At 44.2% G+C, this 13,189-nt stretch overlaps 1 protein-coding gene across 4 annotated transcripts in view; it reads left to right on the top strand.

Annotated features, from left to right (window-relative positions):
• The window catches only part of CRB2 (crumbs 2, cell polarity complex component), a 71,854-nt gene that overhangs the window by 40,085 nt on the left and 18,580 nt on the right, over positions 1-13,189 (top strand). For all 4 annotated transcript variants that reach the window (XM_026860310.1, XM_026860309.1, XM_026860311.1 and 1 more), the window contains exons 2-6: positions 3,155-3,856; positions 6,170-6,365; positions 6,889-7,028; positions 7,534-7,716; positions 8,640-8,753. In XM_026860310.1, the coding sequence (XP_026716111.1) occupies positions 3,155-3,856; positions 6,170-6,365; positions 6,889-7,028; positions 7,534-7,716; positions 8,640-8,753 (1,335 nt within the window). The remainder of the gene's footprint in view (positions 1-3,154; positions 3,857-6,169; positions 6,366-6,888; positions 7,029-7,533; positions 7,717-8,639; positions 8,754-13,189) is intronic.

Genomic DNA, 13,189 nt, shown 5'->3' with positions numbered 1-13,189 from the left:
ATATATATATATATATATATATATATATATATATATATATAGTTTTTAAAATGTTTTTTTTCACTTACAAACATCACTGATTCGTATTCTTCTCGTGAAACATAAAGGAAAAATCCTGAATGACATTGTTAATTCAGCAACAACTACTTTTGTGGAAAATGATAAACACTTGTCAGACAGTGACTTCTTTGACCTCATTTTCACTATTTTCATGAAACAGCATAGTCCAAATTACACGTTTTCATGGTTGGTATATATTAATTAGCATGGGAAGCTAATTTATTCATTATGCTGATTAGCATTTGGTGTGCACTCATATGCTATCCACATTCATATAATAATCTTATTTCAAAATTGGGAGGAATTATTGTATGCCCTAGGACCGATGGATGAAAATAACAAAAGCAGAGCTAGAAACATCATATTTGTTCTTTCTCAAACTAGGTGGTAGTCAAAGTCTTTGATGCCCATTCAGTACACTGAATTCTTGCAGTGTCTGCATTTAACTTCCTGGTGACTTCACAAGTGGTGTACTTGCTGCTGAAATCTCCCCTTTAAACATCACTCTCTAACAAATTCTGGTTTGAATTAGTGTCTCATCTGTGGAATTATTTAGCCAGAAGTTGAGCATTGCCACTGACTGAATGTTAGGGTTATACTATATTTACTCAGGGTCCTGTTTTGTCCTTGGGAAATATTCCAGTATTAATGCAGGCGTGCTATATACAAGGGAGTATATGATATAATCTTGGAGTTAGTGTTGTTAATACGCCTGTATCCTTTGCTGAGTAGGACAGACACGTGGGTAATTTTCTGACAGCTGCAGGCCACAGAATAATTTGAAGTTATTTAGATATTGTTTCATTTCTTGTGATTTACCCTGCAGTCTTCTCAGCCTGCTCTGTGTATGCCTTATGCTGTGTTACCTCAGGATATTTGTACCAAAATAAGAACATTGTCCTCCAAAATGAAGTCCTGCTGAAGTCATCACTTTTAGATATAACTAAGGTAATGTGTGGACACAGAAAGTAGCTTAAGCTAATGCAGCAACTGCAGGAATTCAGCTTTTCTCTGTGCAGTCCTGTACGTAACTAGTTATTCACTGCAGATTAGGAGTACACATAACTAGGTAACCACTGCTATTGTTCATGATCATAGTGGGTTTAGAGAATATTGGCTTCTCCCTTTTACCACACTGCTGTTCTTTGGTAAGCCAGGAGAGCCTTTTGACTTTTTAGTGAAGTTTTGTGTTTGCTTGACTTGGTATCTGTCTGTAGTCCAGCCCCGTTGTGTCTGCAAGTTTGTGTGTGACTATGAGGCCACGTATTTGTCACCAAATCTTTTTGTAATGGCCAAGCATTAATGACTGATACAGGTTATTGAGCATTGCAGTCATATGATGAACTAAAACAGAGAAGGTGCAAAAAGGTTTGTCTGTTTTGAAAGAGCTCTAGAGAAGACAGGAAATAGCAGTGGTTTGATGTTTATCTTTATTTACAAGAAGCATTTAGACTGTCTGCTTGTAATGGCAGCAGAAAACTATGCATGCAGCCTTTGAAATGACTTCAGGCTGTCTACACCAGCAGTGCTTGGTGATTCTGTTGAAATTTGATTTTCTTGCAGATGGAGTCTGCTGCAAACTGGAGAAGTCGCTCTGAACATGCAGTGGACTTGGTCACCTTTTTTGTCATAGAGTGTGCTCCTGGCCTGTGGAAGGCTCAGGCTGGGACTGGTTACTCATTAAGCGTACAAAGGCTCCTATCTCCGGCCTAGTAAACCTCTTTTGCAAATAGTTTCCTGGGCTCCCACTCTTAATTGCTACAGAGATTCCAGGCAGATTCCGTCATCCTTGTTTTCTGCCTGACTGGGAATCTGAGAATAAAAGGGTTGATGGCAGAATAATGAGATTGCTGGACAGTGCAATGCTCAGCAACTCTCCCCAGCATCACATGAGAGAGGAAGGGAGGGGAGGGCCGCAGAGATGATGCTGGGAAGAGAAAGGGCTGTCTAAATCCCTGAGCACCCTCCCTCCCCCAGCAACACTGCCTCTTGAAAGAAGACTTAGAAACACTACAGTCTTTTGGTGGGAGGAATTTGGGGGAGGTCAGGACAGGGGCAGGCTTTTGTAAACCAAAGTCTCCTATAAATCCCTTTCAGGCACTCCACCTTCAGGTACAAAGAGACTGAGGAGCTGATGGGGCAGGAGCTGATAGAAAACCACTGACACAGATTAACTCCTGGATGTGTAGAAGGTGCACCAGAGCAAGGCAAACATGACCAAAAATGGGCTGGGATAATGTTGACATGGGTGAGAGAATGTGTAAGGTCAGCTGAGAAGTGATGCTGTGGTATGTGATCCTGGCAAATCCTTAGCATGGAGCACGTTAAAACAATATTTCTCAACTGTCAGTAATGCAGTGAGGGCCAAGGGTGGTGAGCTGGGGGCAGTGTCAGAGTAATGCCCACTCTCCACCTGCAGTTTTCGGGAGTTTCCCAGAGGCTGATTCCTGTCACTAGTTGGCCCACAGTTACATACAGAAGGCAGCAAAAAGGGCAAGGAGCTGGTTACACAACGGCATCTAAAACCAAGGTTAAATGCTCGGGATGGCATGACTTCCAGTGCTAGGCAGTCAGCATTGTCTCACTAGAAGCAGTAGCTGTTTCTCAGATACCACTTGTGATTTCATGAGCTGTGTCCCCGGGAGCAGCTGGGACATTAAGAGCCACAGCCAATACCTTGAAACATACTGGCTGCCTCTCTGGATTTCTAAGCACAAGTCCTGTGCCCTGTCAGTGAAAGGGGTTGTTGAATTTTACACAAAGTTCATCTTGTGAATGGATTGAAGGTGATATGTTTTGCTGCTCTCAGTGACTCGGGGATGAATGAGCACAAGCAAAAATGGTTTGTGAGTGCTTTCTGAAAACCAGGCATCTAGTCACCCATCTTAGCAATTGCTATCATATGAAGGCATGTTGTGTTGTCTTTAGAGTAAATGTTTGGTTCTCCAGTATCCTTAGCTAATGGCTAGAACAGCCCCTTGCAGTGTGGAATTGAGGTGGCAACCTCTGAGTTGGATGTGGCGACCAACAGAAGGATGAACTACTTCTTTAGGGCTACGTATGCCGACTAACACAAAGTCTCTTTTCTCAACAGGAACTTCATACTCTGAAAATGACAGCAGCTGTTCCTCATCCCCATGTAAGAATGGTGGGAGCTGTACGGATTTGGAAGCGGGTTACAAGTGCACCTGCCCCGTGAAGCCAGTAGCCTACGTGGGCATAAACTGTGAACACCTCTATGATGCGTGTGTTAAACATGAGTGTCCTGCCGACTGGATCTGCAGCAGGACTGCAGGACTCCTGGAATACAAATGCATCTGTGTGCCTGGCTTCACAGGTACCGATTGTGACGCTGATATTAATGAGTGTGCGAGCAACCCGTGTAAAGACCCTCGGTTTGAATGTGTGGATAGTGTAGATGGATACACCTGTAAATGCCAAACAGGACTGAATGGAGACAGCTGCCAAACAGAAAGATCTGTGTGCTCCAGCCAGCCCTGCCTAAATAACGGGACATGTGTCGAGGGTCCTGGGGACTACACCTGCGTCTGCCAGCCTGGCTTCACCGGGGCCAACTGTGGAGATGACATCGACGAGTGTGCCTCCAGGCCCTGCCAGAACGGAGCCATCTGCCGAGACAGGGTGAACGAGTACGGCTGTTTCTGTGTGCCTGGCTTCCAGGGCTACAACTGTGAGATAGACATCAACGAGTGTGCGTCCCGGCCCTGCAAAAACAACGGCACCTGCCTGAACGAGATGGATCACTACTTGTGCCAGTGCAGCCCCGGCTACACAGGTAGGTACCTTCCATGCTTGTGTATGAGCTGGGTGGTGGGGTTACATCTCGCTGTTTACGTAGTTCCACGATTTGCCTGCTGCTGACATGTCTTGTAGTGCTGGTAGCTGTCCTGAGAAGCTGCTGTTTTACAGCTGTGAGACTAAGTCTCTGCTGCACAACTCATATTTCTGGAGTGTTTGGTACTGTGTGTGAATAACAGTGGAGGGCTGCTTGATGTGGCTTTCGGGTGTCAGCTGAGGCTTAGATTTCTGTGGACTGTGTGGATGTTGAGAGATGTGGATCTAAGAGTGGAAGTAGGTGGAGACTTTCTGAGACTTGAGTACTAGATAGAGAGTAGATGTGATTAACGCTCAGTATGAACTGAAGTGAGGTATACAAAGGGAAGAGATTTATCATCAGGAAATGGATACTTGGTTTTCCAGGTACAACTTACCTGTGCCTATCTGGCTTGTAGTTCTTTGTCCCGGCAGGATTTCTCTGAGGGAAGCAGTCTTTTTGGAATAAGGTGGCTGTTAGTCAGAGATTTCTAGTTCTTTCAGGCCCAGGGAATGTTTATTTGGCATGTGACATAAGTGTCTTTTTGTTTTTGTGCATCTGTGCTAATAATGGTGACTCAGAGTAATCTACACCTGTGAGTTATCTGTGAGGGAGGCAGTGGGGGGTTCTCTTGCCTCCAGCTCTGCTTATCACAGTGGAATGCAATTGTGCTGCGCCCGTGTCTGCCTGGTACCACCTAGCACATGAACTTTCTCAGCCTTCCTCTTGTCACAGGATGAAGTATTTAGAGTTAGGTTGTTGTGAAGGAATGCTGCTGATTACCAGTGGAATGAGGAGAAGTTACAACATCAAGGAATGTGGTCTCTGATGCTGACTCACTCTCTGATAAAAATGAACAGAGATGAAGGACAAAAAAAGCAGAATTTCTCTGTAGGCCTTAAGATTCCTATTGATTTTAGTATCAAGCGTAATTCTGTCTTTGCAAATCAGTTTCTTTTTTGTCTTGATGCTGAATCCTTAGTTCTGGATTGTGGGATTCCCCTGCCAAGGAGGTGATAAAATGACCCAGGCAGGTGGAGGAGCTTGTGCTCCAAGTTATTCTGATGTTAAATATGAGGCTTTGCCTTGTGATCTAGTGCTTCAAGCAGAGGTTCTAGCACCCTCGGCCAGCAAGGCCAGGTTGTTTCCTGGTGCCTGCAGCTGGAATTTGGGTGAAGGAAGTTTTGCGTGGGTATTGACGGGTTTGAACCAGCAGATTAGGGGGCCCACATTCCGTCAGGATTAGGATGGCCATGTCCACTATGTGGTGAGCCTCTGCCAGGAAGGGGAGATTAGATGGATTGGCAGGTGCCACTGCAGTGACTAAGGTTTGGAGGTGATGTCAGGCCATGGACAACTCAGAGGTGGAATACAGTGTGGTGAAGTAGTTGTATAAAAGTCACACAGGATGGCTTGTTCTGTCAGGGAAAGTTGAGACTTTGGACTGAAAATGTGTGACGTGCTTTATTCATGACCTGTAGCATTGGAGCCAACACCTAATTTTTAATAGCATTTTATAATCAAATTTCTTACCTAATATCTAGTATCACTATAAATAGAGTTTTGCAATGCTTTAATGCTTTTTTCCTAGGTATCTCAAAGCAAGTTACAAATATTATTTAAGCAAATGGAACAATGTTTTGGAGAAGCAGGGTAGAGGTCACTTTTCCCATACCCAAAATGCAGCTGCCTCTGATGTAGAACACTGGATCTGATTAATAGCAACGCAACTCAGGTGAAGAGTACCATGTCTAACTAAAACTGTAAGAGCTATATCATATATAAAAGTTTAAATAACATGGACTAGCAGTGTGATTCTTCTTTTCCCGTCCCTGTCCTCCCTGCCCTCAAAAGCTCCCAAACCAAAACAGCTCTCATTAGGTTTTTAAGAACTGTATGTAAGATCAAGATTTTATGGCTTGCTCAAAAACCAGATGTTTTTTGTGAAGTGCTGACCGACTGGCTACTTCAGCAAACCTGAATGAAAAAGCCTTGCAAATACTGGAAACTATTTCTAATTTTGATCGAAGACTGAAATCCCAAAGTCTAGATAAAATAATTTTGTTTGCAAATAAAAATGGAAGGTCCTAATTTGTAAGAATCACATGCTGCTCATGAGCTCTCAATATTCTTAGGGCAAAATTAGAACAGATCGCTATGCTAGCCAGTTTGGGTTGATAACATGGCTTTTGTGATTCCAGCTCAGAAGTTCAGGCAGCACAGATGTACTTTTCTGGGCTTGTAACACAGCTCTTTCTCTGTCTTGTAACAAAGGTATAAACTGTGATGCTGAAATAGATGAATGCGATTCAGACCCCTGCCAGAATGGGGCCTCGTGCAATGACCATGTTGGGTTCTACACCTGCACCTGTGCCCCAGGGTACCAGGGGATCCACTGTGAGGTGGACATCAACGAATGTGTGAGCCAGCCGTGCCAGCACAACGGGACCTGCCATGACCTCGTTAACGGGTGAGAAATCAGGGTGTGGGCAATTAGGTACCAGGAGTGATCAAAAGGTCTATTTAGTGTAACCTGTGAAAATTAGAGTAGAAGTCGGGGTGGGGGGGGTGTTGGATTGAGTTAAATGTACTTCCAAGTGGTCCCAGTGGCAGTAACCGGGAGTGATTTATGGCAGTAAGTGAGAAGGCCCCTCCTGGTATCAGAACTCCTAGGATGCATAAAGGAAGGAGGGAAAAGATTCTGGTTATTGCTTCCAGTTGACATATCAGATACAAAGGGAAGTGATTTGCAGAGCATGAACAGCAAAGGCAACTGCTGAGAATATACCTGTGTGTCTGAATTTAGCTTTTCACAGGTAAGGTGTGATCTCAGAGGCTGCTGAGGGTTGTCTGCTCTGCTTCTTTGTGCAGATGGAACTGTCTTTTCTCCTCTGCCCCACAAGTGGGTGTGAGGACTGACAGCTCCATTTGCTCTTTCCTCGTACTGGGCTCTGCAGTCAAATTCAGCATTGCCCTGTTTTGCTGCCCCACAGCTACCGTTGTGACTGCAGTGACACAGGCTTCGAGGGGGACCAGTGTGAGTTGGATATCCTGGAGTGTGCCTCTGCACCCTGTCAGAACAGCGCCACGTGTGTGGAGGGGATCAAAAACTACAGCTGTGCCTGCTGGCCAGGTAGGTTAGAAATCTGTTTTGCTGTGCTGGCGTGTAGGCACGTTGCAATGGAGAGCACATGGGAAATTGCCATGTTGAAGTAAAGAATTAATGATCATTCTGCATGGTACAGTGTGATTATTTTTTAATTTTTTTTTTATTTTTTAATTTTTTATTTCATTGTCTGAAATAGTGAGGCTGCCACTGCTGCCCTTTACAGGCCATCCCAAGGCCCAGTTGACTCATTGCTGGGAAATGCACCCTGATTCTCAACTGTAACATTGTCTTTCTCTTTTCTGCCATTTTCCATCATGCGTTTTGCTATCATGAGGTAATCCTTTCCTGCAAATTGGTTATTTGGCTTCTGTGTTTGACATAGTGGAGAGAGTGGAAGGCCCTGGGCCTCCCTGCTAGATGAGCTGCAGTGTCTTCTGCGTCTCATTCTCACCTTCAAGGCAGCCACGGTATTTGGGAGGCTGGTTCCAGTGAAGTTGTGTGTGGTGTTGACACTGATGTCTCCTGGCAGGGTACGCAGGGCAGCACTGTGAAGAGGATGTGGATGAGTGTGCGACAGGTCCCTGTCACAACGGAGGCGTGTGCTTTGAGCGATCCAACCAAGCCTATTATGGAACAAGACCTGACTTCCCCAGCAATTTCAGCTATAGCCAAGCTGCCGGTTTTCTCTGTTGGTGCCAGCCAGGCTTTGCAGGTGAGCTATGCAGTAAATGTTCATCCTCTCTGCACCTGATAGATGCTTCGTGGTTCGAGTAGATAGGAATGGAGCAATGTTATCTGTGCAACAAAAGTCATTCAACGGCTGGTACTTCAGAGGGGGCAGCAGCCTGATGCGTGGGGAACATGCTTCTGTTCACATACTGTATGAATATATTACAGACAGCTGTCTGAGTGTCATTCCCTGTCCAGCACACCTGTCTCGAGGCTGAGGCAACAGCCTTTGCACTTCCCAAGTTCTTTGATGAATGCCCTCTGGCTATGCAGATGCCAGGGTGGTTTCTCTTTGTCAGGCTCTCATGCCCTACAGAGTATCTGTGAAACTCCTCATCAGAGGAAGTGAATTCCTTGGAGTCTCAGATAGCTATTCTAGGTGTTTCCTTGGTGAGACTACTCCCAACTGTGCAATCAGAGTGGCTAGAAGAGGGGGGTCTTGATATCTTGCTCTTGGAGCTAGAAGCTCTGTGAATGTTCAACTGAAATAATCACCCTTTCCCTCGTGTATAGATATGTATAAAAGGCTGGATTTAACAGCTGGGGAAACTGCCTGGTAGGAAGGGCTAAACAATAATACTTTATTCTTTTTTGAGAGAAAAATGAGAGATCAGCCCACTATTGCATAGGTGGGCATGGTTCAGAAGTTCTGATCCTGTCACGGCTCCCTTTCATGACACTGGAAAACCATTTGACCTTTCCATACTTCATTTTCCCTAGTTGTTTTGGTGATAGTATCTATTTGCCATGTCTGGAGAGACATGCTGTAGTTCAAGAAACACTTTTGCATTTTTTTGGTGACAGAAAAGAAGTGCAAAAATTTATGAATGCAGTTGTCATTTGGATTCTTTCCTTCGCTGATGCACATGTGGACTCAAGATGCCTGTTTGTGTTTTCACTTTAAAGGGGAGACCTGCTTTACTGACGTTGATGAGTGCGAGTCCCAGCCGTGTCAGAACGGAGGGCTCTGCCAGGACCTCGTTAATGGCTTCCTTTGCCGTTGCCCACCGGGTTATTCAGGTAACACTGGCGAAGGCGGGTGGCTGGGATCGTGTCCTGCCTGGCTGCAGGGCTGTGGGTTCCAGCGCTGGGGAGCCCGGGCTGCTGAGCGGGACGGAGATGAGCTGTGGGGAGTGCAGCCGTGGTGCGGCGGGACGGTTGCAGCTCAGGGCTCAGATGCCGTGAGAACGCTGGGTGATTTTGGTCAACCACTTGATAGGCTGTGAACTAGATTTTGAGACATAAAACCAGCTATGTAGGAAAGCCTAAGATCAGAATATCTAGGGGAGCTGTATCCTGGAGTGAACGCTCATTGCGAGAACTGTGAGGGGGGTTTTAATACACGTATTATGAAGGTGAACAAAACCAGCCTTCAAATAAAAAAAGGTGCTTAACATTCTAGTTGTCACAAGCTAGTGACTGTAGCAGATTGGATCACCAGCACATAAAACATCTGCAAAACATCTCTGTTCCCTAACACCCCTGGATGATAAGAGCCAGTGATTTTTGGCTGAAGGCACTGATCTGCTATGTTAGGAGGTCAAAAGGTCCTTGTGATGTGAGCAAATGAAGCCTTCTCTGTTTACAGGGGAATGATGAGTCTGGATTCTTACGCAAATGCCCTGCCTGACCCTCATGGGTTTCGTTTTTCGAGCTGAGAAATTAGGGGATAGTGAATATTGCACATCAGCTCTGTTGGGAAGGTACACTGCTAACCGATACTAAACCTCAACTTGGTTTAAAATATTTGCTCTCAGTCATCTGCATCTTTAAATGACATGTACTCTGGTTTGAGCAACTTAACACCAAAAAGTAGTTTATAAGAAAGGTGGTCCCCAGCACAATCTTGTCTTGATGTATTTTTGAGGTGAATGTAACCTTTCCACAGTGTTACTAGGCTGCCATCTCGTGGGAAAGATGAAAACTTGAAGCCAGAAGAAAGCCTTGTCCCTTTAACTTCTTACAACAGTCCAGAGACTGGTTTAGGCCTTTATTCCATGGGAAAGTTTTCTGTTTCCTCCTGTGGGCATAGTGGTTGAGCTATGTTGGTGTAACTCTTCCAGCTCTTTCCTGGGCAGAGCCATTACACAGGGACTTTCACTCCCAGAATCTCAAATCAACTCCTAGTTAACACCTGCTGTAACTGGCCTGAATTCTTTGTGTGGTTTTCTGGGCTATCTTGTTTGCTTTGGATTCCTAATTTAGGCTAGGCCAAGAAAAATTTGCTTTTGTAGGTGATGTCTTTGAAAATAGGCTTTTATCTAAGCTTTTTACTGCTGCTTTCTTGGGTAGATACAGTGCTGTACTCGTGAACTGAGATCTTGTCCAAAGAGATGGTTTAAAGTTTATTGTTAAAGTTTATCTTTATAAATAAAATAAAGTTTATTAAAGTTTATCTACTTGTCAGAATTCCCACGTACATATGTGCCCCGTTCCCTTCTCCTCCTTCAGTGTCCCAGCACCCTCACAGAGTTGAGAATTTTATTGTGCTTTGCCAAACTGCAGATCTGTTTAATCCTCTCCAATTCTTAGCGTGCTCATGGGCAGAAAAGCTGACAGAAACACAGGATGATGGGCAAAGGAGTGCTAGAGTTCATTCTGTTGCATCAAATTTGGGTTCATTAGTACTTGAAGGGGATTAGAAGCAGGTTGCTCTTCTGGATATTGCTTTTGGTAAAGGACTTTGTCTCAGCTGAGGTAGTTCTGACACATTAACACAGTGAAAGGCTGGGAGCAGTCTGTGAGATCAGTGAGTGCGTGTGGAGGAGTGAAGCTGACAGGGAAATAATAGCAATTAATCTCCCCTCCTTTGTCAATTAATCCCAGTACAGTCATGCTGGGTAAACAGCTTATTACTTCCTATTAGGATCACAGAACAACTTTGTGAAGCTTCCCATAATGTTTCTGTTCAAAACACATTTCTGTGGCAGCTTAGATCTGCCGTGAACTTGGGTTTAAGCTGCCTCCGCTGATTAAAGTGAACTTGCTACTCTGATGAAGAATGCTTTCTTGGGGCGGCAGGGGGTTCTTTCTGTAATTTTTTTTTTTTTCTTCAGTCAGAGGAATTTGGGGAGTGTTGGGATAACAATATGAGTCAGGAGAAATTCTTTCTTTGCAAATTAACTGCCTCAGTGCTGTCCCAGGCTACAGCAGTGCAGGGAGATGAGCCAACTCTCTCTGAAATGGAGTTGTTGCAAAAGCAGTGCCTCATTCCTCAGAGAACTACATAATAGGTCCTGGAGAGCCTGTTCAGTGCATCAGTGTGTGCTTTAGTAGGGGATGTACGCTGAGAGGATGTGAGAAGTACCAATCAAAAGATTGCACGGGTACTAAATGAAGTGAGAAGGAGGATGAATCTTGCATGGTCTTGGAAATCATGTCAGCTGCGGTCAAGAGAAAAAGCATATTAGGTAGGAAAAGTCTGTCTTTTAGGAAGTAAAAAACCCATAAAATGAATTCTTTATCCATAGGAATGGTTTCAGTCCATCATGTATGTAGCAGGCAATAGTTTAGGCCAGGATGTGAAGAAGGCAGGTACCTCCGTTTGGGATGGGAACCAATTTGTAACCCACAAGAGTGTGATCACTAGAGTGGAATTTGGCTCATTCATTCTTTTAAAATTTTTAAATGGCCTGACTGTTCCCACTTGTATTTCTACTCCTGCTAAAGTTGTCTGTAGAAAGGCAGTGTCCTGAAAACACAGTCCTGTGGCATTGGTCAGCCCGGATGAGAGGGGAAGAGCACCGTCATCTCAATTGTAGACATCCCTTAGCACTGGCACTTTGTGATCACGGTAAAATTCTGAGCTTTTTTGCACACGGCGGAGGAATGCTTCTACTTTCATGAGAAATCAGAAGGTGATGTGATGGTAAATTTGGGAGGGATTGTGATTGTGAATGTGTCTCAATATAATTGGAGAGCTTATTGACCATTTTACTTTGTTCAGCCGTAATGTCTTTGTCAATTGTCCTTAAAGAAGTAGGATACCTTCTGTAGAGCTAGCTCTAAATGGTTACTCTTACAGAGTGCTAGCCCAGATCAAATAGGCTTGAATTCCTGGGTCACGGGTCATGAAATAAATGGGAGATGCTTCTTCCTTCTAACCACCTTTGGATAGATTAAATTTTTTTGTGCAGGTATTTCTTGATGTCAGATTTGTTTTAGAAATGTAGCCCTTACAGAAAGGGCAGCTAAAAGGTTAAGATAGTAAGGAGATTAGAGGACTGTTACCCCTTCAACAGAATCCTTTCAGTAAATAGAGCTGAAGGGAGCTAGGGAACACTTGGTGAGACCCGCGCCCCCCCGCTTCCCTTCCGTTCCACACTGCATCTCCCCTCTGGATCATAGCTCCGTGGTTAATCAGACCTTTTGACTTTCCTGTCATAGACCGGGATGCTGCAAGAGGGAATGTTTCAGTCTAGGTCCTGCTTGTCTCTGGGTGTCAGGTGAGTTTTGATCAAAAGCGTCCTCTGAGGTTGTGATGCTTGTGACTGCACGTTCTGGTTTGAACTAGCCCTTTGCATAGATTTTCTGATTACAGACAGCCTGAGATATGCCAGCTCACCATGGTTAAAGACTTTTGAGAGGATTATTAGTGGTGGAGCAACTCTGATGAATTAAATTTGACTTCCTTACTAACCAAAATGGGTAAAGCCCAGCTTAATGTCATCTTTAGAATCAGGCCAGGCAAGTGCTTGGGCAGAGCAGTGTCCCAGAGAGACAGAAGAATTCTCTCTTTGTCTTCTCATGGTCTCTGCCAGGAGGGATGACTTCAGGATGTCAGATATTAGACTAGATTCAGTGTGTTGATTTTCACATAAATTGTTTATCAGCAATGTTTATTATTTTGAGTGGTAATGGATTTGCTTGCCAGGAGGCCACTACTTGCAGTATGTGAACTGCCATGTACGCCTCAGGCAGACCGAAGTGCCCTTTCCTTTCCTAAGGGCAAGGTGGCTCTTGAGACTAGGATGGGTGTCTCTGAAGCCTGGAAAGAAAGTCATAAATTTCTGGGACTCCTTTATGAACCCAGTGAGGAAGTTGCTAATCTCTGTCTAAAGAACATGTGTGAAATTTGGAAATTTCTATCCAAAATTCACTCTCCGTTTTGTGACATTCTTTTCTGCTAAGAACCCTCTGACATATTTAGTGTTCTTTATCTTGACCTCCTCCAAGAAGTTTTACGAATGATTAGGAGCAAAATAATTCTCTGAATTTAAACCCCGTGACTGAATCTTGTAATTGCATGATTGCCAGTAAGAATGGGGAATTAAAACCTCTAGAAAACGAATCATCTGATCCTTTTACTTGCTTTAGAATCCTCCAGTTTCAGAGAACCTTTAAGCAGTTACTACTCAGTTGTGTGTGGTTTGAAACAGATGTTCAGTGAGCCACTGTTTTGGCTTCTAAGAGATCTTATTTAAATATTTTATCTTGCATATATATATATATATATA

This window comes from Athene cunicularia (assembly GCF_003259725.1).
Source record: "Athene cunicularia isolate RWA chromosome 17 unlocalized genomic scaffold, athCun1 chr17_part1, whole genome shotgun sequence".
Lineage (NCBI taxonomy): Eukaryota > Metazoa > Chordata > Aves > Strigiformes > Strigidae > Athene > Athene cunicularia.
Note: the sequence above shows the minus strand (reverse complement) of the source record. Positions and strands in the feature narration are given on the sequence as shown.